Raw genomic sequence first — 25,630 nt, forward strand, 5'->3', positions numbered from 1 at the left:
CAGCAAACAGGGCTTTCACAGTGGCCCCAGCGAAGTTCTTAAACTTCTCAAAGGAAAACTAAGTCAACAATTTGAACTTTGGGGCTCTCTGCTTATTGGAAGGAACGGCCTGTTCAGAAATCAAATCACGAAGGCCACCAGGGCAAAAATGAAGAAAATGGCCCCGGGGGAGTACATGTGCCTTGTAAATTATCACCAGTGACTGATCACAGTCAGAGAGGCTCCGACCTTGTTCTGCTCTGCTGAGATGATGCAGGGTCAGCAATACGGGCTCTTGTGCAGCGCATGCCCAGCGCTTGGCGTGTGTGTCCCACTGAATGAAGTGTGTCTGCTTCATGATGCGGCCAAAGGCAGAGCAGTCAAGACTTCCTTTCTTGCCAGGATTGTCCAGAGTTAAGCCCTCCCCAAACATACTCCAAGATGAACCAGAAACAGCCTACTCCAACTTCACCTGGTGATGCACTGGTCCACAGCGAAGGTGGACTGAGCTGGCTGTGATTCTTGCAAGCTCCTGGAGCCAGCAAATGCAGGACCAATTTTCTCTCTTTTCTGGTCTCTGTAAGGGTGCTTTGAATAGGGAGCACCTAGCACCTACTTTGGACATGCTGTCAGTAGAGACCAGTCCCTGGAGAAGGACACCATACTTGGTAACATGGAGGGGCAGTGAAGAAGAGGAAGGCCCTTGATGAGCTGGACGGACACAGTGGCTTCAACAATGGGCTCAAGCATAACAGCAATTGTGAGGAGGGCACAGGACCTGGCAGTGTTTCTTTCTGCTGTACACAGGGTTGCTATCAAGTCAGGCCCGACTCTAGGGCACCTAATAACCATGGGCAAAGGAGGTCTGTGGGCAGGGCCTGGCCAGCCTCGCCAATGAACATTTGGAGAGCCTCAGGGGCAGGAACCACGAGAGGGACCTGAGTAGGAACAATGAGGGATGCAACATTCACAGAGAATCTTGCTATATGCTTTCTTGATAGTAACCTTCCAGAGTGGAAATAATCCATAATCGAGACTAAATGCATAGCGTTGTGGGCCAGCTCTGAGAACATCCCACCAGGTCTTCTCAGGCATGCATGCAACAATCCGAGATGTTGTTGGAAGGACAAGGCAAAACACTAGACATGGTTGTGGTTTAAGGGACCCTGGAGGTGATTCTCCCATGCAAGCTCCCACAGCTACACAACAGTGGCCCTTCCTTATTCCTGCACAGCCCTAGTCCCACCTGCATCCTAGCAAGAGGAGGAAGTCAACTTCCATTTCACGAGAACCAGACCCAGCTACCTAAAATCATACCCTCCATCTGAAGACTGGCTAAGCTAAAGGATTGGGGGGGGGGGGGGCAGAAGTGGGGGGGCGGCGGGAGACACATGACCTAGGGCACTCTTCCCACTGAGAAACACCTCTTTTCTCTAAGATACGCTCTCTTCTAGCCCATCAATGAGCACTCTCAACAAAACATAGATGGAAAGCGTGTTTAATTCCCAAAGTTCTGAAGCTCTGGTCACAACCGTGCTTTAGTCCTCTTTCCCTGTAACCAACTCTTCAGTCTTCAATTGCAATCCTCAGGCCCCTCCCTGGCTCCCCAGCTCTGGGGTCTCCCGTTCCTCATCCAGTTCTTTCTCTACCTGGCTACTTCTGCTTAACACTTTTTAATAGTTCCCGGCTCCCGGCATCTTCCCCTTCTAGTCTTTGGTCAATATCCATGTGGTCACCCCAAAGAGTTAGCCAAGTTTACCTTGGCTCAGGCTGCTGTAAACTGTGTGCGTGTAGGGGGCGGGGGAGTGCTAGCAGTTTGTTGCTGTAACACAAAAGAATACAACTGGTCGACAGACAATGAATAAAACTCTAGATTAATTTTAGGAAAGAGGCAAAAAGAGGTCAGAGAGCTAGTGGTGGATTTTTGTGTTCTCTGGGAAAATAAATGGCCAGAGAGAGACAGAAGTACTGAAGGAAAGAGACAGATATTGGTTAGAGAAAATAAACTGTGTAAGTACAACGGATTAGCATTTCTTTCTTTTAAAATATAAAAGGAACTATGTCACAGTAAAAATGAACATTTGTGGATGGTAGAAACATAAAGAATGTTATTCTCTGTAGTTTTTCACTTGCGGTGCTGAAAACTGGGCAACATCAAAAATTTCACTGATAAATTTAAATGCACATGCCTTTAAGAGACCTAAGTCTTTAATAAGTTAAGCTTCAACTGCTCTTATTGAAACTCATTTGGCGTATACTTTCCAGCTTTAGTAAGGACAGAAACGTTAAAAAATAATTTACTCTTTAAAAACATTGAGAGCAGATAGGCGGAGAAAGTGCCTGGCTTGGGAAGGCAGCCAAAGACGGCAAGAAGGACTGACTACTGCTCTCCCCAGCCCCGGACCCTCACAGCTGTCTCTGAATTACTGACTCCCTCTTAGCGACCCTCCGAAAAACGACTGGCGAGAGCTCCTCAGATGCTCCAGCCCATCCCAAGCCTCTAACTCAAGTGGCCCTGATAGTCTCCCTTTCCCCTGGCAGAGAATGGCCTCCCCTCCTTGAAGCTTCCTCAAGTCCCTCAGTCGGAATTAGTCACTGCTTTTGCTGCACCCACACTGTCCTGCTTAACTTCTCCTACTGAGTCCCCCTACCTGGGGTTGGCCCCCAAGAAGCCCCGTGTTCTCCCCAAGGACGAAGCTGAAAACAGTATGTGCGCCTGATGTTTCTCCAGAACACATTCACATTTGGGGGAGATCTAGGCCCTAAGCAAACACTTGGACAGCCACGGTGGCTTCAGTGTCCTTGGCAGCAGCGGCAGCAGGGTAGAGCTGGCCTTTGGAATTTATTCCCAGAGACTTCCAAGAGAGTGGCTTTCTTTAGCGAGATGACTCAACTGCAAATAGGAACACAAGAATGGCCACTTTCTTCCAATGGTTTCTTTGAGCCTGTTACTTTCGGAGGAGCTTGGTGTATGTTAGAGCAAGCTCCAGAGCTCAGAGAATACAACTTTGAAAATGGGGCACATGGGCTGTTCTGGAATGCATGGCTAGGAGGGACAGCCTGACAGGTAGGCACCTCCTCCGCCTGCTGTATAAAGTCGCGTGGCGGGTCAAACCTTGTTCAGCGGAACAGTCAAAGGTTTGAGATGTCCGCGACCAGCTGTGCTTACATTAGAACAGCGTTCACTCACTTCTAGGAGCGGTAGTACATTGGGCAATGGACTGGAAAGATCATGGAATTTTCCAGGCTGTATTCAAAGTCTCAAGTGAGGGTTTGAAATGAAACATGAGTTTTGTTATTTAAGAACGGTCGGGAAACCACACTCTTCCTCGTGAGGGAAGAGCTGCTTCTTGGCGAGAGCCCTCACATGGAAGCCACCCCTGGCAAGGACCCCAGGTGTGGGTAGAGCACCTTTTCAAGCTCCCTGGGAGGACAAGGTAAACGTTAAGTTTGGCCCCATTCACACAGGAGAACCATAGGCCTTTGTCTGCTCCAGAAAACAGAATTCTTTTGACTTTGGAGTCTGCATGGAGGTGGCGACCTGCCTGGCGGAGAGAGGGCTTGCCACAGTAGATCCTGATAGGCTCGGGCATCACCGCCTCCTCTAGGACACTTTCCTACATCTTCTCAGGCACAACTCAAGAGTCTCTTGAGAGCTAAGGAACTGCCTCCCACCTCCACAGCCGGGTCCCCCATGCTTGCCTTGTTGGGACGGCTTCCCATGACTCTAGTGAATTTATCACAGCAGAGGATACGGAAGGCTCCGAAAGAGTGGGGGCTATCTTCTCACCCCATCCCAAAGTTGGTGAGGATGCTTGCTTCTGCCCCCTCACAAATGTGCCGGAAGACTCCAGAGCCGAACAATAGTGTGGATAAGATCCACCTCTTCCTTTGAGACCTGGTCAGTTTAATAGGCTGAGACCACTTCCAAGCAATGGCTGGTTAGGGAGGCTAAGGGCCACGTCTTTAGGATAGAATGCCCATGGGAGAAGTGGAGGCAGTAGCATCTCCAGGAAGCAAGGGCCAGCCAGTCTCTCTTCCGACGCCCACAGAGTGATGCCACGACAGCTCTGTGCAGTAAGGCCGCATCGCCCCTGAGTTACTGATGACCGTCACAGCACCAACCCCTAAGGGCAGGTCTGTATTGACCTCCATGTTTCCAGGTCCACATTAAACATTCCTCTTTGTTCTAAACTGAAGGCCTGCCGCTCCAGCAAACACGAGGGCTGACCGGTTACACATGCTACGCAATGGCACGAAGCCTTCTCCCATCTCCACTACATGAAAGTCTGCCTGAAAGAGCAGTGGTTTAGGGTTCAGAAGGATCTGAGTTCAAATCCGGGCTTTGCCACTTACTAAGCTTTGAGACGTTTGTCAAGTCAACTTACACCCTTTGAGCCCCAGTTTCCTGTGTGTCTCCTCAGAGTCAGAATTGTGGAACTCACTACTTTACATTGGCCTTACATGCAAGGACATGGAAGTGGCTGAGCATTATGGGAACTCCTCCCTTTCAGTGTTTAAACTCAGAAGTATGTTTCTATGCAGGGGGTCCCTAGAATCCCCTCTGTGCTTTACGTTGGCACTAACAGCTAACACTTAAGCAAGAGAAAGCTCTATTTCATGGTCCCCTTTACACTGCCGGCTCTGGGAGAAGAGGGTTGGGTGTTAACTGCCCACCATGATGAACTCCCTGTCAGCGACACTCCATTGATATTAAGTGATGCAAAAGAAAAAAAACAACAACCCACAAAGAAGTCCATTTTCTCAAAGAATCATGTGGCAGGGAGTAAGGAAAGGAGCCACAGAAGACGGAGGTGGTTCTTGGAGCGTAAATGCTGAGCCAGTTGCCACGCCACTGCCTCTTCTCCCACCTCCTCCGCTGCCTGCCCCGAAGAAGAGTGGGCCAGGTCTGACAGCGGGGCCATTAATCCTTTTTTAAAGAACAAAACAAGTATAGCTGTGTGTCTCTGTGTAGGCATAGGTAAAAAGCAAAGAAGCATCACCAAGCAAGAGGATTTTACTGTCCAGGCGTTCAGCTGAGGACTCTGTGCCCTGGTACGTTGACCAGAACCACCCAACAGTGCAAAGAGTGCAATGCATAACATCTCGACCGGAAACACACAATTGATGTCTGTAAACTTCTTTGTACATCATTAACCCGTTAGCTCAGAAAGATCAGAAACAGGGTCAGAACTTCAGCAAACACTAGGGTAGTTACATCCACATAGAGGGGACTGCACCTTGGGTTAAAAAGCGGGATTCTATTTAGTTATCTTAGTCTTCCAACTGCTCAGCCAGTGCAGCTAAAAGCCAGCCACCATCAGCCACGTGTGCGAGCGAGCCAGCCCACTGCAGAGGGAACCACGCCAAGTGCTCCTGCCTAGCCTAGCAGAGGACCTAGTCCGGCTCCACTGCCAGCCTGGTTTGCATTTAAAAAAAAGAAAGAAGAAAAAGTCGGAGCCCTTCGGGGACAGTCCCAGTGCTCCGCCACTCAACGCAGTGAAACTACACTGTGTGTTCTCGGTTCAAACAAAAACAAATTCATATGTGGCAAAAATCAGAGCAGAATAAGACAAAAACCAAGGCACATCGGAAAGGCAATAATACAGGATCCAAATTCACTTTTGCTAGAAAGTTGAACTCTTCCCTGTAAACAAACATCCCTTTGCACTGTTGAAAACAGGGCACTGGGAAAAGGAAAAAAGTCCCACCTTTTTCCCTGCACACTTTGGAAGAGAAGAAAACGGGGAGAACTTGTCTTTTAAAAAATGGTCCACGCTTCCATTTTTAGCTTCAAAATAATTTTAAGAGATTATTGAAATGAGATGTGTTGATAGGGGGTAAAAAAATTAAAACTCACTGTAGATTGAGTTGCAAATGCAGGCTTACATGAGCAAGAACTTTCCTGTCTGTAAAATCCATTTTTTCTTTTGTTTGAAGGCCATACCCTCAAACTTTTTTTCCAAATAACAGAGCCGTTCATTTTGAACACAATTTTAAGCAACGTGGAAGAAACGTGGCCTCAAATACTCTCCCATGTTGGAAGAAACATTACCGGAAAAGGACTTCTTTTTCATAAATATTTCTGGAAATACATCAAAAGCCCACATTAAAATAATATCTAAATTTTATTTTTAATGCATTTCATGACCATTCTGGAAATGATTTTTTTCTTTTAAAAATAATTTCTGCATCCACTGTGTCTCTCTTGGACTTTATTCCTTTCCAATTACTGAGCTGTTTGGTGGCCATTTGAAGGTTTAAAAAAGAATATGAAAAAGAAAAAAAAAATCAGGTTTCTGGGCTGCAAAGTTATCAGGAGCAGCTCTGCGCCGCGTAGGCATTGTTATCAGGAACCCGCACGCACGCATCCACACTCTGGAGTTTAATGTGAGGCTAGTACAGAGACCAAGGGATTAGACACAAAGGAAGGACAACAGCTCTCACATGCGAGGAAACTAGGTTACAGGATCCCAGCACCAGGCATTCACGGTCGCCATGGAAAACAGGAAGTGAGGTGCATAGCAACCACAAGCCAAAAAGCAGGAAAGCGCATACCTTTAGCTTGGAATGAAAATCACGAGATTTCCTTCTGGCAAGAACCTGAATGTGACTAGACACCTGCAGGGAGGGGAAGGGAGGGAGACAAAGGAAACGCCTGTAACCATGGAGATGAAAAGCCCCCTACAACTGGGCAAGCCAGACGTACCTTAATGGCGGCTTGAATTTCTCGAACTTTCTTTCTTGCTAAGACCTGTATATGACTAGACACCTACATTGTGCGGGTTTATGAGGGGAAACAAACAAAACAAAACAAAACAAAAAAAGGAAATCAAATATAAAATCGCTACTCCTCGCGAGGGTTTTTCAAGGGGGAGGGGTGGGGGAGGTTATTTGCATCTCAACAAAGCGCGGCAGTTAGGAACACACAGTCCGGGCCAGACACCAAGCCCCCAGCGTTGCTCTAAGCCTTTCAGACTGGGCCATCAATGCAGTGACTCCATGTCAGGGTGAAGGTTGAGACTCACAGGTGGTCTCCTACCCGGGAGAAGAAATCACGGGTTCGGGAAAAACTATTTGGGGGGGGGCGGGTTTCTTCATAAAATTTAAAAGGTGGGGGTAGGCATGAGTGAAAACACATCTAACGTCTCAGGATCAGGATGGAAACTCCCTTTGTCTCGGCTCAGAAGAGACTGCCTATAAAGCAGGAGCCACGGTGGCACGGTGGTTAAAGTGCTGGACTGCTAACCAGCAGGTTGGTGGGTCGAAGGCTCCTTGGGAGGAAAGACATGGCAGTCAGCTTCCATAAAAATCCCCAGCCTGGAGAAGCCTAGGGGACAGCTCTACTCTGCCCAGGCGGGTCACTGGGAGTCGGATCAACTTGATGGCAGTGTGTTGTGTTGTTTTTTTGTGTGTGCGCGGGGGGGGTGGGGGGGGATCCATAAATTAGCACCTTCTGCAAAATCAAAAAGCAGATGCAGTTGGTTGTATTCTGATCTCATTAAGAGCTCTGGATTCTGTAGCAAATGTTAAAATAATACTGACATGTAAATTAGATCTCAAAAAGAAGTGGAAAGTCCCAGTTAGCAGAGCTTCCCCACTGCCCACCCCCTCAGTTCTTTTTCTCCTCCTCTTATAACTATCTCTAATCCTTTCACTCTTCTGACTGGGTGCCAAGTAGATTTGCATATTATTACAAAGCGAAATGTGTGAATACAGCCAGCCAGCCAGCCTGTTAAAAATCTGGATTGAAAACCACCCGGATTTGCTCAACAACAGAACCACATTGGAGGGGTGCATCACCAACTGCTGCCTAGGGCCATTCCCAGGATGCCGGGGTGGGGAGGCAAAGCCGGCCGTTTCTGAAGCACAATGGTTCCGAGAGGTCAACAAATTCACATCTCTTTCATTAGGCACTTGGTTATCATTTTGTGAGGGCCGGCTGCCCCAGTGAAGGGGCTGGGGAGAATGACCAGAGCTCGCTCAGGTGCCCAGCTTGCCATTTCAAAGTTCAGCGGCTCGGTGAAGGTTCTTCTATTCACATAACAGCAACTCTGCAGACCGGGTGTATGATCACCAAGGAGCCCTCTCTCTAGGTCTCCGAGTTCCATCAAACTCAACTTTCCCCCTGTCAGTTTGCTTGTGTACTTTGCAAGGCTCAGAGAAGCAGAGGCTCCTGCTGGGCTTCTTCACCCCCGCATCCAGCCCCTGGATTTCCACTGGTTTCTGTTTGCGGCCCATTTCATTTTCACAGGATCCTCTGAGTTGATGAGGGCCACAGTTAGGGCGACACCCCCAAACCGACAATGGCCTGCCTCTGCCCTGGCAGAAGGCCGGCTTCTCTTGTGCTGACTCAGCACCAGGCCCTCCAGGCTGTGGCGCATGTAGCATTCCTGGGGATAAAGCCTGTCCCAGGCACACACTCAGAAAAACAGCCCTTCAGCAGAACTGGAAGCTGCCCCTCGGGCTTAAGGAGACCCCAGCCTACCTGGCCCTGTGGCTTTTGACGGCAGATATATGTATTTTCAGAGCCATTCCAGATCATTCGGCAGAGATCAAAGTTTTAAAGTTCATTTTTAACAACTCACCCATCAGGTGGTGGTGGTTGGTTGCTTTTTTTAAACCCTTTGGGCTTTGTTTTCCTTAATTAGACCAGCATTTTTAGTCCATCCCAGCTCTATACTGGGTTCACCTCAGAGATTTGTGGTGATCACCCTCTGCTAGGACCAGGGGAGGCCGGGTGCCGACAGACGGCAGAGGAAAATACCCTCACCTGGTCCACCCTGCACAAGAGGTGGGTGAGTCGTAACTTCACCTCTGTGCAGTGGCTAATGACCACAAGCCACGCTGAAGGAACAACAGTCCCCAGGATGCACATCAGCTGCATGATGTTAGGCTGATGCACAGGCTGCTAGCGTTACTCGTGGACACGATGACTAAGAGGCCGTTGTCCCAGGGTTTTACAAGGTGCAAGATATCTCACCACCTTGGGACTTGGGAGAGTACACATGCCTGCAAGCCTTGGCGGCGTTGGCAGGTGCACCATTTGGGGAAGAAACGTGAGTTCCCATCGACCGTGCAGGAGCAGTCTCCCTCCATGCTGTCCCGGGCAGCGAGATCTGAGCTCTGTCAGGGAGGAGCCTAAGTATGGGCATGAGAAGCACTCCACTGGGGAGGCCTCGTCCTCAGGGTCACTGAAATGATGAGCAGTGGTAACAGCCGGTCCAGGAGCACCTAGAACGCTGCTGCTTGCACAGGGGCCTCAAGTTGGGGGTTCCTGGGAGCTGAAGCGCAGCCAGCCACCGCAGCCAAAATGCCTCCTGGGGCCATTCGCGGACAGGACATGCAGCACCACCCAAGAGGGCCCCTTACCTGCTTTCTTGTCCTCGTCTTCCCTGTCCTGAGTTTGATGTATCTGGCGATCAGTTCATTCCTACCTGGAAGAAAGAAAGAATTCACAATAAAGTGGGCTACCTAAAAACAAAACCAACCATTGACAGCTAAGACTCAGAACCCAATCATGTCATAGTTGCAGCTGTCGGTGTATTAATACTAGATACACACTGAGGGTGGAAGATTAGGAGGAAGGGTATTCTGACTTTGAACTTGGATCTGCCAGAGGAAGCTAGGGTTTCTGAGGGCAGAGGTGTGCTTGAGACTCTGCCTTGCGTGTGTGTTTGCTGTGTGTGTGCTTGTAGCTGAACGGGGGTTACATGTGTAAGCAACAAATCCAACAAAGAGATGATCTGGGAGGAAATAGCCCAGTGCTGTTCTGGCCTTCTTGTTTTTTTTTGTCAAATCCAGTTGCATTCTGGTTTCTACTTGGGGTGAAATTCCAGTTAGAATCTGAACAGTTGAAATAAATAAATACAAGAGAGAGCGGGGTGGGGGGTGGGGGGGATGGGATCTGAATGGTCTCAAGAGACTTTGGCACCCAGGCAGTGGCAGGCACCCTTACAACTAGGTCTAAGAAGCTAAACCGTGTACATGCAGACATGCCTAAAGACAGTCTTTCACCATGAACTCTAATTACATACATGATCACTGCAGTGACAGTGGGAGGGGGAGACGCAACCTCCCCTAAGCTTTATAACCCTGTAAGGAATGAACACGCCTACACAGAGATAAATCCCCAAGACACATCCCGATTCAATCAGGAGATAGTCTGACCTCAGAGAACTATAGTGCCATGGGAAAAGATAGCGCTTGAAGCTACGAGGAGAACACATCGCTAATAATACACCCTGTGAAATAAAAACCCACTCACACGAGACATGGGTGTCTCTGAGCCGCTCAAACTTTGGCTTCCGCTTGCTTTCCTATCAAACGCTTCATTTTCCACATGGCTGAGAGGTACCCTTGAGTTTGCCCCGACACAGCGAGACCCCATCTGTGCACAGCGGAAGAAAGCACTGCCATCCATGTTCGAGCATGGCACCTGGGTGGCAGCTACTGTGGCAACCCATCTCATTGAGGATCTGCCTGCTTGGTTTCTGTTGTTGCTGACCCTCCCTCCACTTTACCAAACATGATGTCCTCCAGGGACTGGTCCCTCCAGATAACACATCCAATGTTTGCATACTCTCTCGGGTCTCGGGTATGAAGGCCCCCGCTTCCCAACAGCATGTGACTGGCTTTGCATCAATCAGCCCACCTTAGGTGAGCTCTCCGGGGCCCAAAGCAAGTGTGAAGGGACGCACTCCTGAGCCTCACTGCACTGTGGCTATTGAGAGGACGTCTCGCCATCCTCAGGCCTGCTTCACGTCGCCCACCGAGGGAAATCTCCAGCTACCCACACTGAGACCCAGTTTCCTCCATCCGCCATTCCAGAGCAGCCCATCCCAGAGACCAGTGGTCCGTCCTCAACCCTTTAATACACTTCCTCATGTTGTGGTGGCCTCCAACCAGAAAACTATTTTCGCTGCTACTTCGTAATTGTCATTTTGCTACTGGCATGAGTCATCATGTAGATAGCTGATATGCAGGATGTATTTTCATGGTTACAAATTGAACATCATTAAAGCATAGTGATTAATCACAAAATAATATGTCATTATATATTGTGAAATATTTATTTCTAATGACAAAGATATGGGTTAAACAGTCTTCCCGCTGGGGACTCGTACGTGGGTGTATCAGAATGTGGGTGGACCTACCTGGAGGTAGATAGAGGTGTGGTGTCTCAGTTTCTAAGGCCATCGGAAATATGTGTTTTCCGATGGTCTTAGGGGACTCCTGTGAGGTCGAGAACTGCTGCTGAAGACGTCTCTCCTGATCTGCATCCAAAGCACAGCTATAATAACTGTCTGGTTATTTGTATAATTTGTGTTTATGTCTTACGCAGGGATCACAGAGGGTGAGAACTTTACCTTGATTCTCAAAGTTTTTCCAGCTCCCACAACACTGCCCAGCACATGAAAAGAATTCCAGAGTACACACTAGTGCAAACAAGGGGCCCCTCTTCCCCAGACCACCCCAAGACTTCCCTCGTGGAAATCCTGTGTGAGAATTTTGCTGCTGAGAAGGTTCATGAAGTCATGATTGTGTTCACTATCTGCCTGCCTGAGAGGTAGAACTTTCTGCTGGACAGAGTCCCTCCTGGAGGACAGAGGGACCGTGGAGTTCTGCAGCTGGCTCAAAACTTCAGGAAACTCCACATCCAATCCTCAAAGCCCAGCCGATGGGCGGACCCATGAGTGGAAGCAAACACTTTGAGGATCAAGAGAACAACCCATGAAGTCTTCAAACACATTTGAAAGGAACAAAGGCCTGCTTTATTGGGGGCTCCCTCTAACTTCCATCTCCAGATCCCCAAACAAAAAAATAAGCACAGTCCCCTTATCCACATAACAGTCCTTTAGATGTTAATGACAGTGTTCAGGTCCTCCTGAAACTACCTGGGCGAAAACTCTCCCCACTCGACTTCCTATGGTATTTGTGATGCGTTCTGGAATCCTCACGCCATCAGAGGCCGGCATCGGGTCTATTTTCCTTTCAGAGCGTAGAGTCCAGACCTACAGGCACAGCCTTGTCATGACAGGTCCACAAAAAGAGGGGACTGGTTACTTCCCTCATCCTAAGCACTCCACCCTTTTTTGGGGGGGGGGGGTGGGGGTTCCATGATAAAATGTCAACTCACCAACTTGAATTCTCAGGCCTTAATGTATGGGCTGTGTATTGCTAGCTCCCGAATCCCATCGTTTCTTGAATAGTTGGGGTTTCTAATCTGAAACCAGAACCTGACATTTACTTGTGTTCCGTTGCATCCTGACAGAATCTTCTTGGACCACACTTCTGACTGGACTTTCCTTTTACCCCAGGAAAGGGATTTCTAAATTCCATTTTGAGGGCTGTCTCTCAAAGCACTCACTTTCAAACTTGTGAGAGCCACCAATCTCCTCTGTAGTACCATTGGGCATCCTTCTCCATCTCTCAGATGGCTGTACAGATTTTGCAATTTGTCTCAAAAGCGCACTGACAGCAGTGCCCAGCTAGGAGTGAGTGCCTAATTACCAGAAGCCAGACCTCAGTGGCAATGTCTGCAGGCAAGCCAAGCACCCTCATGCTCGGGGCCATCTGAGTGGCCAAGCAGAGAGAAATCCTGTGCTCTGTGTAATTCCATCTGAACCTTGTCCAGACGGCGGACATGTCTCTGGCTCCCTCATCCTTGCTCATTTTCTGTTTACGAAGAGTGACTTGGTAAGTGTGACATAGCATACATAACTAATTTTCAATTTCCTATGGCATTTGGTTGAATGGATGAGATCAATATCCAGAACAGCCACGTGTGACTGCGTGGCGGGTGGTCTATGCAAACAGCACTCCTGGAGTTAACACATTGCCCAGGCAGTACCCCACTTTGAGAAAAACAGCTTTAAAATTGCTATTACAGGAGTCTCTACTGAGTACCTACTATCTGCAAAGCCTACCACGATGGTCGGCATTGCACCGAAAGCTTTTAACCTCCTGCCTCTGCTGCACCTCCTAGGCGCTTGCTTTGACATTCTCTTTCAAAGCATGAATGTTAATTGATGTGGGGTTCCTAGGTGCTTCCTCCTACCTGCCCGTCAGGAATATTGCTGATTCAAATTTTAAATTCAAAGTTAACGAATATTGAACATGGACTGTGACCTAAACACAGGCTCAGTCACTTTATGGTAAATGATTTTTACAAAAATAATTGAAAAGGTGGCTTTGTGCACACAAAGTACAATTCAGGTTTGCCTGGTTCCAATAAATCACAAGTTATAGAAAGAAAATGCACTGGTTTACCTTCAAGTTTTACATTGACCTTAAACAGCTTATAATTCTCTTTATAATCAGCAAATTTTTATAATCACTTTAAAAAATATTTAGTCCATCTTAAAAACCTTGCTCCACTCTGTAAACACCCAGAACTATTTTTATATGTTATATATTATAATGCATTTCATTCTTTTAAATGTCGAATTGTCTGATGTAAGGTTCCAAACATTTTCTTAAGCAACATTTAAGGCACCTTCCATTCCAACTCACAGGGTTTCCCGGATTGTAGGTCTTTACAGGAGGTGATAGCCTCCTGGTTCTCCCTCCGAGCAGCGAGGAGGTTGGAACCGCTGACCTTGCTGTTATAATCCAATGATGAAACCACAATGTCGTCAGGGCTACTATCTCTTAAATGCTCTACTATTGCTTGGAAACCTAATCGGACTTAAAATCTTCTCAATCCAAAGTCTCCATCAAGTCACTTCATTGTAAATTTTAGATGGGAAAAAGCCGCAATCCTGCTATATAGGCCAAATTATTTCAAACAACTACTTGAAATATCAACTATATGGAGTACCGTTAAAAACATAAGCTGCCTAATTTCTAAATCTAACCAGAATAAAAAACTGCTTATCCATAAAGGAAGGAACCACATACGCCATTCCAAATGATTTTGCAGCATCTTTTTTGGCATTGTTTAACAACTGGAAAAACTGATCAGGCTCCAGCAAGATTCTGGGCAGTGACCCTGACACCGAGCCTTAATTACAGTTTCCATGGCCCAATCCCTCCAAATGGGTTGAGTGGTCTCTGCAGACCACAGCCCTGGATCTGAACCGTGTGACTGAGGAGCAGAATTCCCAGAGCAAAGATTGGGAGCTCACTGGACCCCAGTGATCACTGATCTACCTGGGAGTGAGCCAGGAGTCCACACGGCACCGTCCTGTTCTCTTGCAGCCAAGATCAGAATGTGGGGTTTTAAAACTGTAATCTTTGTCTCTCTAATCCTTTGGCCCATCACACATAGAGAAACAAGCACTTGCCTGGTGGCACTTAATCCAGGTAAATATTGTATTTCAAAAATGACTTTCAACAAAGCTCACTTTAAAGCTATTTGCTACTGTCTCCCTATCCAGGATATAAAGATAAGGCAGTGCCTGCCCACGGGAGTTCAATATCCAATACAAAGAGGAAGGTAAGAAAGCAAATCGGCTCCACACATCAAACTACGACTGCCATGAGCGTTGTTTTAGGAATACCTGTGGGTAATTCAGAAAATCTAGAAGGTTTCCCAGAGGTCTGAAACTATCAGTTAAGGCCTTTAAAGATCCACCCCAACTTCCCCAAAACAAAACTGAAGGCCACTGCCAACCAGATGATTCTGACTCATGGTGATCCTCCAGATAGATCAGAACTTCCCCCAAGGTTTTTCAATGGGCTGTAATCTTTAAGGAAATAGACAGCGACGTCTCTCACCTCTTGGCCAGCAATGGAGCACACCTGACCACTTTACCACCAGGACTCCTTATTTTAAGGCTGTTATGACCCGGCCCACCCCCAAAATTTCAGGCATACAGAACAGAGTACGCACTCATCATTGTCTTTTTACCGTCTAGATTCTACTAATTTTTCCATTATTTTCCTTATTACATCTTCCCATCTACCAGCCATCGATCCAGCCACCAAGCCATCTTCTTTTACTGTTTTATTTCAAAATAAGCTGAAAACATATTTCTCTCCCCCAAATACTTCAGTGTGCATATCATTAACTAGAGTGAAAGATGTATTTTGACAGCAGAAAAAGGTTGAAAACCTTTTTTAGCCAGAGGAATCAGCATGTCTTTAAACATATAAAAACTTTAAGGAAAACAAGCCTCTGGACACTCCTGCTCCCCAGGCCACGGCATACACGCTTTCCCTCTCAAGTTAGGTGCCTGCAGGCTCTCAACCCACAGCATCTGCAATCCACTTCCTTCACTACAATCCCTGTGATCACTTATAGAGCTGAGTGGCAACATCACACTCCACCAAGAGGGGTCACTACACTAAAGCTCTGCAGCATGACACTCCATGGAGGAATGCACAGTGCATTCCACAGGTACGTGTTCCTGCTTTTCCTGCAAGCAGCAGCCAGGAGAAACAGTCCAATCTCACAACACAGTTACAGTCCTGACCAGCACCAGGAACTCTACTCTCATTTTCATTGTTCCTTTTCCCCGTTTTCCTAAATAACTCAGCTGAAAGGAGGCCCAGTACTAGTTACTCCTGCATCCTGGAATGCCCTTAAATTTCCTGTGCAGTAGGCAATCCATGCAGGGACTCTGGCAGAAAGGCGTGGCGCTTGTGCTGGGCTTGCCTGAGCTGACAGAGGCCTGGTGAAAGCTGTGGCAATGGGACGTGGCCGCGAGGTCATGTTTGAGGCACAGCAAATGCAGGGTCTGTGGTTAGAGATCGCAGCCCAGAGACACTCTGCTTTAACAGTCAAAGAGCCACTTTGTAACTGAACGGAGCCAGGGAGACACTTCTTCATCCAGGCTACAGCCAGTGGAGGACTGGACAGCCAGGCCCGGGGAAGGAAGGGGCTAGTGGGTTGAGAAAACCTCCATTAGCTCTCCCTCAGTTAAACCCAACGCAGAGCCACCCTTTGGGGACAAAGTAGAACTGCTCTTGTGAGTTTCCAAGACTGTAACTCTTTAAAGGAATAAAAAAAGTCGAAAGCATGGTCTTCCTCCCACAAAGGGGCTGGCTGGTGCTTTCAAACTGTTGACCTTGTCCTTAGCTTCCCAACCTGTGACCACTAGGCCAGTATAAATTGGAATCGACTCAAGAGCAGTACATTTGGTTTTGATCTTTACGTGGAAGCAGAGCATCACCTCTTTTTCCCCCACAGTGGCTGGCGAATTAGAATCATGAACTTTTTTTTTTAAATCATTTTATTGGGGGCTTATACAACTCATCACAATCCATACATACATCCATTGTGTCAAGCACATTTGTACATTTGTTGCCATCATCATTCTCAAAACATCTACTTTCTGCTTGAGCCCTTGATACCAGCTCCTCATTCTTCCCCTCCCTCTCCGACCGCCTCCCTTCATGAATCCTTGATAATTTATAAATTACTACTTTGTCACATCTTGCACTGGCCAACGTCTCCCTTTACCCACTTTTCTCTTGTCCATCCCTCAGGGAGGAGGTTATATGTAGAATGTAGATCCTTGTAATTGTGAACCGTCAACTTTGTGGCGAGCAGCTGGTGCACTGTCCGTCCCACCAGAGCTCCTTATCAACGTTTGCGAGGAGGGATGTATGAAGATTCCCACCCTCCTTTTCCCATGCAGACAGTGAGAGTCTAAATACAAACTCAAGTTTCTCTTCATTTGTACACTAAAACTTTATCAAATAGGCACCAATGCTACGACTTCTATATCCTCACAAACCCACGCTGGCCCTGAGTGGTCTAGGCCTTGGACCTGCACACCCAGGTGTTCTTAATGGCTTACAAAGCCCTTGCCCATTTCTGCAGGTCCCGAGTCTACAGATTTTTCAAAAGCCTCATCGTTTAGGAGCTTTCCAGTTGCCAGAGGACACTCTCCTGTCTCTAAACAGCCACAACCCCTGACCTGGGCTGCTTCCAGATGCCTTGTATCTTCCTCTGCTTTCGATCCTACGTGTCATGTCAGTGCTTATCACAGCGCCAACTAGAACATAACATTCTGAAAAGTACTGAACAAACAACAGGCATTCTTCTCTGCCCTCCTTTCCTGGGCAGTGAAGTGTCTGGGAAACAAATTGTGGTCAGGGGCGGAAGGAGGCTTCCGTACAGGAGTAACCCTGATGGAACAGTGGGCTAGTAAGCATTGGATTGTACACACAAGGCAAGTGGTTCAAACCCAGTAGCTGCTCTGCAGGTGAAAGATGAGGCTGCCTGTTCCCGGAAAGATTTACAGTCTCAGAAACCCTAAGGAGCAATCATACTCACCCGCCCTATGAAGTTGCTGTGAGTTGGAGTCCTCTCAATGCCAGCAGGGATATGTCCTTTCAATCATTTGATTTTAGATCATCAACATTAAGCGCAAGAAGGAAAATATGGCCCAGTGGGAGGAAGGGAAAGGCCACCAGTACTTTGCCTCAAGAGTGAAGGAAAGCAGAGGGAGAGAGAGAAGCACTCCACTAGCTGACCACTAGCTGAGGAGGGACACTCAGGACCGGAGAGCACACGGCTCTGTCGGCCAACAGTAGCAGCAGCAGGATCTGGCATATAAGAGACAGGAGCTTCACAAGTAATCTTGAAGTCGTGTTAAAATGTTTGTTTATATGTGTTTACATACTTAATTATATCTTAAAGTGTACATTTAAATGATAGAATTAAACATTTTATGTATATATTATACTTTATATATTACAAAATACTAATTATATTATTTAAATCATATATGTTAATATCTTACATATGAATATATACCTATTCTATATTTATATTATTTATTGAAATGTACTTATATGTAATCTATACATATCTTCATTATTACTTAATGATATAATCTAAATATTAATATACTGAATAGAGATATTTATCTATATATATATATACACTTAAAAAACACACCATAGGACTTCTTTTTTATCACCTGAGGTTCATCTAAAGCAGTGGTTCTCAACTTGTGGGTTGCGACCCCTTTGGGGTCGAACGATCCCTTCACACAGGTTGTCCGATTCATAACAGTAGCAAAATGACTTATGAAGCAGCAACGAAAATAATTTTATGGTTGGGGCTCACCACAACATGAGGAACTGTATGAAAGGGCTGCAGCATTAGGAAGGCTGAGAACCACTGATCTAAAGGAAGAAGTTTAGACAAATAAAAAAAATCCAACAACCAAAGGGACAGGTGCAAAGAGAGGGGAAGGCACAAACACAGCTGGCCGGGAGATGGGCTGACACCCTTGTCCTGCTACAGGTGTGGGGATTTATCCCCATGGACACAAAGGCAGAGTCTCTGTTACACACTAAACTGCGAGGAGTTAATAATTAGCCATTTCTCCCACACTGCTGCCATAGCAACTTGTTCTAGCCACACTGGACAAGAAGGCTGCCAAGCTGGCTAGCCAGCCAGTGACTGTGCCCCTATAGAGCACGCTACTAGAACCACGGGTGCAGAAGCAGGCTATCCCTGCCCTCAAGGATCTAACACCTGTTTGGAGTAAATCCCGCCTCTGAGAACAGGGTCAAACGGCCCTACTGTGTGCTCGCCCACTTAGTTCCCAAGTTGCTCGTTCCCAGCACAACTCCCGGCTGCGATCGAGTATTGGTTGGAACTATCACATGATCTCTGCCTGCTTTCCCCACTACTGACAGGAAGCTTCACAGGAGCATGGAGTACACGCTGGGTGGCCAACTGAATGAGACAAATGGAGGAAGACTCAGGGCATGGGGAGCAGGGAGTTATCAGAAGACTACAAAGTAGGGGTGAGGGAAGGCCTGTAACAGAGTATTTGAACTAGTCCCCAAGTATTGCCAAGGAGGAAGTTTAGACACTGGTGTCTCGGTTAATCCCCAATATAAATCATTGACCAAAAATCAGTACCAACGTGGAAAATCACAGGAACTGGCCAGACTGCCTATACTGGGCTGCCAGGGGCTAGGACTGCTTGTTCCTGGTTCCTGCTCTCAAGGTTTACAAGGAGAGTCAGTGGCCTTGACAAGGGGAATGCTGGTCCTTCCCCGAGATAATCTGTCTCTGCTCCACACAGGGGCTGTCAGGGACAGCTGGGGTAGGAAGAAGGTGCAGGGCAAGCTGGGCTCACTCTTGGTTCATCAAAATCTAGCACCCTGCACGCATCCCTCCAAAGGGCCTGCCAACCACAAGGCCCAGCTCTCAGATTTCCAGTAAGTCAAGGGCAACTGAGAACATGATCATGGGGCAGTTCCACAAACACTGTTCTCTTCTTCACCTAGCAGACAACCTACAAACTACATGTTCATATTAACTTCAAAGTGAAACACACTGCCATTGAGTCCATTGTAATAGTGCCCCTCTAGGGCAGGGTATAAGTATCCCTGTGAGTTCCCAAGACTCTACGTCTTTACGGGAGGAGAAAGCCTCACCAGTTTCCCAAGCAGTGGTTGGTGGTTTCAAACTGCTGACCTTGATGTTAGCAGCCCAACATGTAATCATTATGCCACGAGGGCGGTTATATTAACATAGACGGGGTAAAACGAGACAAGGAAAATATCTGAGGCTTGATATCGAGTACAAATCTTCTATGTTGGATAAGGAGTGTCTGAATGGTGCGAATGGTTAACACCTTGGTTATGACCTCAGAGGCTGGAGTTTCCTGACCCAGAAGCACCTGAGAAGAAAGGTCTGGTGAGCTAATTTCATAAACTGGTCATTGGATATACGCTCACAGAAGGGTCACAGGAAGGGACAAGTCAGCCAGAGTGCAGTATAGCACCAACAATACACACAACATTCCTCTAGTTATTTAATGCTTCCTCCCCCCACTATCATGACCCCAGTTCTGCCCTAAACACCTAGCTAGACCAAAGCATGTACACTGGTACAGATAAGAGCCCTGGACACACAGAATTCAGGCAGATAAATCCCTCAAGAACAGTACTGGGAGTAGCAAAACCATGAGGGTAGGGGGAAGGGAGGTAGGAAGGGGCAGAAAGGGGAATCAATTACAATGATCTATATAGAATACCTCCCATTCCCCTTGGAGGGTGGAAAACAACAGAAACGTGGGTGAGACAGTGGATGGTGTAAGATATGAAAACAAAAATAATTTATAATTTATCAAGGGGTCACGAGAGTGGGAGGAGGGAAAAAAGAGCTGATACCAAAGGCTTATGTAGAGAGAAAATGTTCTATAAAATGTTAAAAAAAATTTTTTAAAAGAAAGAAAATGTTTCTAAAAGAATGATGGGAGCATATGTACAAATGTGCTTGATACAACTGATATTTGGATTGTAATAAGAGCTGTAAGAGCCCCCAATAAAATGATATTTTTACTTAAAAATATTTATAACTACCAATGTTGTTATAAAGAGTACACATCTTTGGGAAAACAAATTGATAATACATAGTGAGCCCCAAAAGAATCCTCTCTTGGAAATTAATCCTAAGCAAAAATTTAAACAGAATAAAGTCTTTACCTACAAGGGGGCTAACAAAGAAAGAGAGCTCCTATGGACCACAGAGCTGCTCTGATACACACAGGCCAAGATGGAATGAACACCACCGGAGCTGCTGGGAGTGGGTAGTGGATAGCAATTCCGTTGTTTTGGAATTATTTCTACAAGGGGATAAAAAAGCCACAAATGATGCAATTTCTTCCTACTATCTCCTTCTATATGGCACAGTAAAGAAACGCCCACACAATCATCTTTTTAACCCTGAAGTGAATAGTTTAACTTGCCTCAACAGTTTGATGCCTCCATCTCCTCTTCTTCATCCATCTCATACACAACTATCTCAAAGACATCTTCAGTCTGGCCATTCTAACGCCTCAGTACCTTTCATGGCCAATACACTCCCTGCTGCCCCGAGAGTAAAGGCCACACAACTTTAGCTAGCCTTTAACCTTTTCTTTCCCATGACATACCCCACCATCATATCACTTTCTCGATCCATTTTGCCACCATCAAAATGCACGTTCAACATCCAGTTCTCTGAATCACCCTATCATCCTAAGGATTTGCTTATGATGAGCATTCCTCGTTCCATCCCATCACAAGCGAAAATCTTCCAGGTCCAGGAAGCCCCAGCTGAAGTATACTAGGGTGCCCGAGCCCTACCCGCAGATCCACTGCCAGAGAGTTGACTCTACCACACAGGACGGAGGAGAACTGATCCACAGGGTACCCGAGACTGTCACTCTTTATGGGAGCAAACTGCCTCATCTTTCTCCCTCTGAATGGTTGGTGGGTTTGAACTGATTATGTGGTTCTAATTCCAGGATTGCCACCTATCACTTACGTACCCCATAAATGTTTCTAATGAACAAATGGGCAGATGGTTGAGCTCTCTTTTCTGAAGAACAGAGCCAGAAGGATTAATCTAGGGCAGCGGTTCTCAACCTGTGGGTCGCGACCCCTTTGGGGGTTGAACCACCCTTTCACAGGGTCACCAGATTCATAACAGTAGCAAAATGACAGCTATGAAATAGCAACAAAAATCATGTTTATGGTTTGGGGGGGGGTCACCACAACACAAGGAACTGTATTAAAGGGTTGTGGAATTAGGAAGGTTGAGAACCACTTATCTAGGGTGTAAAAATTTTATTTATTTTTTAAATCAGACAGCATTCCCAGTATCGTCTATAATCTGTTGGATCTTTACAGTTATGACTATTCAGCGAAAGAGAGGCAGCAAGATTTCCCAAAGCTTACTTCTGTATTCTCAGCTAGGTATCCCTGGGGCCGATGAGGATTTTCTTCCTCCCACCTCTAAATGCTACAGAGTAACATGGACCTGGTCCAAAAAAAATCTAATCTTAATATTAACCCAGGTAAGTCTCATTAATGAAAAACTCAGCAAAGAACATCCTGTTTATGTGTTAATCATTTGGCCTTAGAGTGTGAAATCCACACATTTAAAGTGCTTTAAAAAACAAAAAACAAACCAAAAAACCAACACTACCGGTGGGAATGTTGCAGCCTCTTTTTTTTGGGGGGGGGGCCTTAGTCATTAGTGCGGTTGTTTAGATTTCTCTGTGGGGATCTGAATCTGTACAGAGTAGCTGTTTAAGCTTGGTCACGTGGTTTAACTTCTTTGGGCTTCTCTGACCTGACCTAGAAAATGGGAATCTTTATTGCACCAACCCTGGAGAGCCTTACATACATTGCAAATACAAATTCAAAAGTCCCAGAACCTAGAACAACAACAACAACACAACCATCAAATTATTTTCGTTGCTACTTCATCACTGTCATTTTGCTACTGTTAAGAATCGTCATGTAAATATCTGATAGGCAGGATGTATTTCCATTGTTACAAATCGAACATCATTAAAGCACAATGATTAATCACAAAAACAACATATGATTATATATTGTGAAATATTTCTTTCTAATGACAAATAAAAATTTTGTCCTCGTATAGCACAGGTAATAGTCTTCAGCCCATGTCTGTGGGTATATCTCCATGTGGGCGAACCCGCCTGGAAACAGATGGAGAGCGGCGTCTCAGTTTCTAAGACCATCAGAAATATGTGTTTTCCGATGGTCTTAGGTGGCCCCTGTGGTTGTTTGACCCCCAGGTTGAGAGCCACTGATCAAGACCATGGCTCTTACTATTCAGGTCTGGATGGAACTCACCTTCATCCTAGGATTATCAACCATTTGAGATGAAAAGGGCGGTTTTCCAAGGACTGAGAGTTCAGAAGAAGAGGAGCGGAGGAGTGGAGACAGGAATCACAGGCAGTGAACTGATAGTGCACGAGATGAATCAGAATGCGTATGAACCGCAGCGTGTGAAACTATGGCTCGCTCTGTAAACACTCGTCCAAGTCACAAAAAGCTGATGAATAGTCATATAACCCTGGAATCTTAATGCGCTTGGTTGATAGGTTTCCAATCAGAATCAACTTGATGGCAGTTACCAACAAGAGCTTTAAAGGCTTTTTGTACAAGACACCCTGCTACATGGGACCTGGTCCTTAGACTCAACGCCCTCCTCTTGATAAACTTTTCTGGGCTATACAGAAAATCTTAAAACCTTTGCTCCCACCCTGAATTTTCAAAATGTCATGGCCATGAAGTAAACGGCTTCCAATAAAACGAGCACTTTGTTGTAATGTCGTAACAGTAAGAGTGGTACCATGCAAGCTACTTTACTGATTGCAGTACTCTTTAATCTGGAATGTGTTTCTTTGTGGACTGAAATAGCCACAAATTGCTGTTGTTTTGCTTTGTCCAGAGGCCGAGCAAGGCCAAAATTCTTAAACTGTGTGGCAGATTGTAATGTCTCTCTGGATAAACTCTAAACCCAACCCACGGCCACAGAGTGCGTTCCATTCACACAGGCTGGCGGTTCTGCCTTCAGCAGTAGCCCTCCCCCACAAATTTCCACACTTTAGTTCTTAGTGTAAAAAATGAACTATCATCAGAAAAATTAAGCATCAGCTTCTTAGAGTTGCCCTAACAGCTCTTCAATGGTGAGTTACAGAACCATCAAATCAAAATGACACTCACATGCTTAGAACATATGCTTAAGAGAAATATAAAAGTCTTAATTAAAAAAAAATTACAGTACCCATGACCCAAAAGGACGACAGGTTGAAAATATACTCAACTGGAAGAAGTTAGAATGTGAAAGTTAAGTATTCCGTATGTGTGGGAAGCACAGGTGGTGTGAAGTGGTTTAGAACTGGACTATCACACGTGAATGCCTGCTGTGTCAGCATTATGCAAATCCCCAGGCATGTACACTCAGACCGAACCCCCAGACCCTTCTTACGCCCATTATATAAATGTTCAAACTAAGGTCAAAAGGTGTGAAGAAACTTGCTCAGGTTCCAAACTAGTAACTGGGAGAGCTGGGATCCGAGCCTAGCTGTCTCCACACCTCATTCCGCCTCCCTTGATTTCACAGTAACGGTTCTGCGGTGCACGAGGCTACTTACTGGGCTGCTAACCACAAGGCCAGCATGGGACTGCAGGCCAGTGTTTGAACTCAGCAGCCACTGTGGGAGAAAGATGAGGCTGACTATCCCTGTAGAGAGTTAGAGTCAAGAAACTCACGGGGTAGCTCTACCCCGCCCTACAGGGTCACGATACGTTGGTTTCGACTCGATGGCAGTGACTGAAGATCATTACTGCATCCAGAAAGTAGGCGGAATTATCTATCCATTACTTGAAAAGCTCTTTACCTATGGAGTCAAAGGATGAAATCCCAATTCCTCGCCATCCCTTGAAGGCTTACAATCTGGCGCCTATGCATTCCTCTGCCTTGTTCATTTGCTGATCATTTCCCATGTGAAAGGTTTGGTGTTAACCTCTGGCGGGTGGGGGGAAATACAGTCTGAAACATTACACACTCTACCTTGTAGGGAGGCACTCTGGTAGCATTGTTCATTAAGTACTGACCTGCTAATTGCAAGGTGGGAGGTTCAAAACCACTAACTCCTCTATGGAAGAAAGATGAGGGTACCTGCTCCCGTAAAGATTCACAGCCTCAAGAGTCCTCTGCAGCTGCTGTGAGTCAGTCAACCCCACGCAGCAGGTTACTCATGAGTTAGGAGGAGAAAGGAGTTAGGAAGTCACAGCAATAATGAAAGGCACAGTAAGCGGAGGGTGGGAAGAGATGTCCCTAAGAACGGTCTGCTGACAGTCCAGAGGTTTTTTCCTATGGTTCTCCTGCTGTCCCTTGACCCAACCACCCTAGTTTAGAAATCAGCAAGCAATCAAATCCACCCACACCCAGGCCAGCCATCCAGGAGAGATCAACAGCCTTTGAAGTGGCCCTCCCATTTAGACGGCCATCAAGCAAACAACAGATCGCCTGCCTCTGTCAGTAGAGGTTTTTAGATTCAGAAGCGCCAGCTCATTTTCATTCTCCCTTTACACGTCTAGTTAAAGCTGAGTAGTATGTGGACACATTTTCCTGTAATGTACATGTAACAAACCCACGGCTCACACATTCTGTCCCACTCCCCCCAACTCGTCTCTTTATCCTTCTTGCCACGCCGGCTGGTATTCTCTGTGTGGGATGACCTGTCCCCACACCTGCTTGCCCCGCTCCACCTCCATCCCCAATTATTTCTGAGTTGCCAAGGACTCTGCAGGTGTCCTGTCAGGTCCCGAGCAGGGTTAGCTTGCTCTGCCCCCTCACCTGACCCCTCTGCGTACACTTCCAGGTCAGGGCTTGCGATACTGCACTCTGTTGGTTTGCGGCCATCATCCTTGACAAACGGCAGGCTTCTAGAAGGCAGGGACCATGGTCTGTGCCAGAGTCCCCTCTACCAATTCCTGCCACTGTGCTGAGCAACGACGGTTGACTTTAGACCCTTCTTGAAAGAAAAAAAGCTGTCTATGTGAAGTAGTTTCCTGGCCCACGGGAGCTGGAAGGACAGAAGCAGGGCTGTATTGGGAGACACTGGGGGGCTACAGAAGAAGAGAAGTGGAATGCCTCATTCAAAGACGTGCCTTCCTTCCCAGAATAGTGGCAGAGCCCTGACCATCCTAGTGGCTGAGGCTGTTTGGGGCAGTGCTGAAGGTGGGTGAGCGAGGCCATCTTCCCGAGGGAAGGACCTGGGAAACTCACCACCGTTCCTTCTTCCACAGGAGCACGGTCACTCTGCTGTGTTCCTGCGGTTGCCATCCTGCGTTTTAACATCCTGCTTCTACTTCCCCCCGTACCCTCTGTAGGGTCACATTTAGTGCCTGGGAAAACCCTTCT

The 25,630-nt window shown here is 46.7% G+C and overlaps 1 protein-coding gene across 11 annotated transcripts in view; it reads right to left on the reverse strand.

Moving 5' to 3' along the window:
- Window positions 1-25,630, reverse strand: part of TEAD1 (TEA domain transcription factor 1) — a 285,413-nt gene that overhangs the window by 72,121 nt on the left and 187,662 nt on the right. For 6 of the 11 annotated variants that reach the window (XM_075546038.1, XM_075546037.1, XM_075546045.1 and 3 more), the window contains 3 exons: window positions 9,352-9,416; window positions 6,689-6,751; window positions 6,538-6,600 (listed from right to left, as the gene is read on the reverse strand). In XM_075546038.1, coding sequence (XP_075402153.1) covers window positions 6,538-6,600; window positions 6,689-6,751; window positions 9,352-9,416 — 191 coding nt within the window. The remainder of the gene's footprint in view (window positions 1-6,537; window positions 6,601-6,688; window positions 6,752-9,351; window positions 9,417-25,630) is intronic. The other 5 variants (XM_075546042.1, XM_075546041.1, XM_075546044.1 and 2 more) reach the window with 3 other exon arrangements.

Source organism: Tenrec ecaudatus, chromosome 4 (assembly GCF_050624435.1).
Source record: "Tenrec ecaudatus isolate mTenEca1 chromosome 4, mTenEca1.hap1, whole genome shotgun sequence".
Classification (NCBI taxonomy): Eukaryota; Metazoa; Chordata; class Mammalia; order Afrosoricida; family Tenrecidae; genus Tenrec; species Tenrec ecaudatus.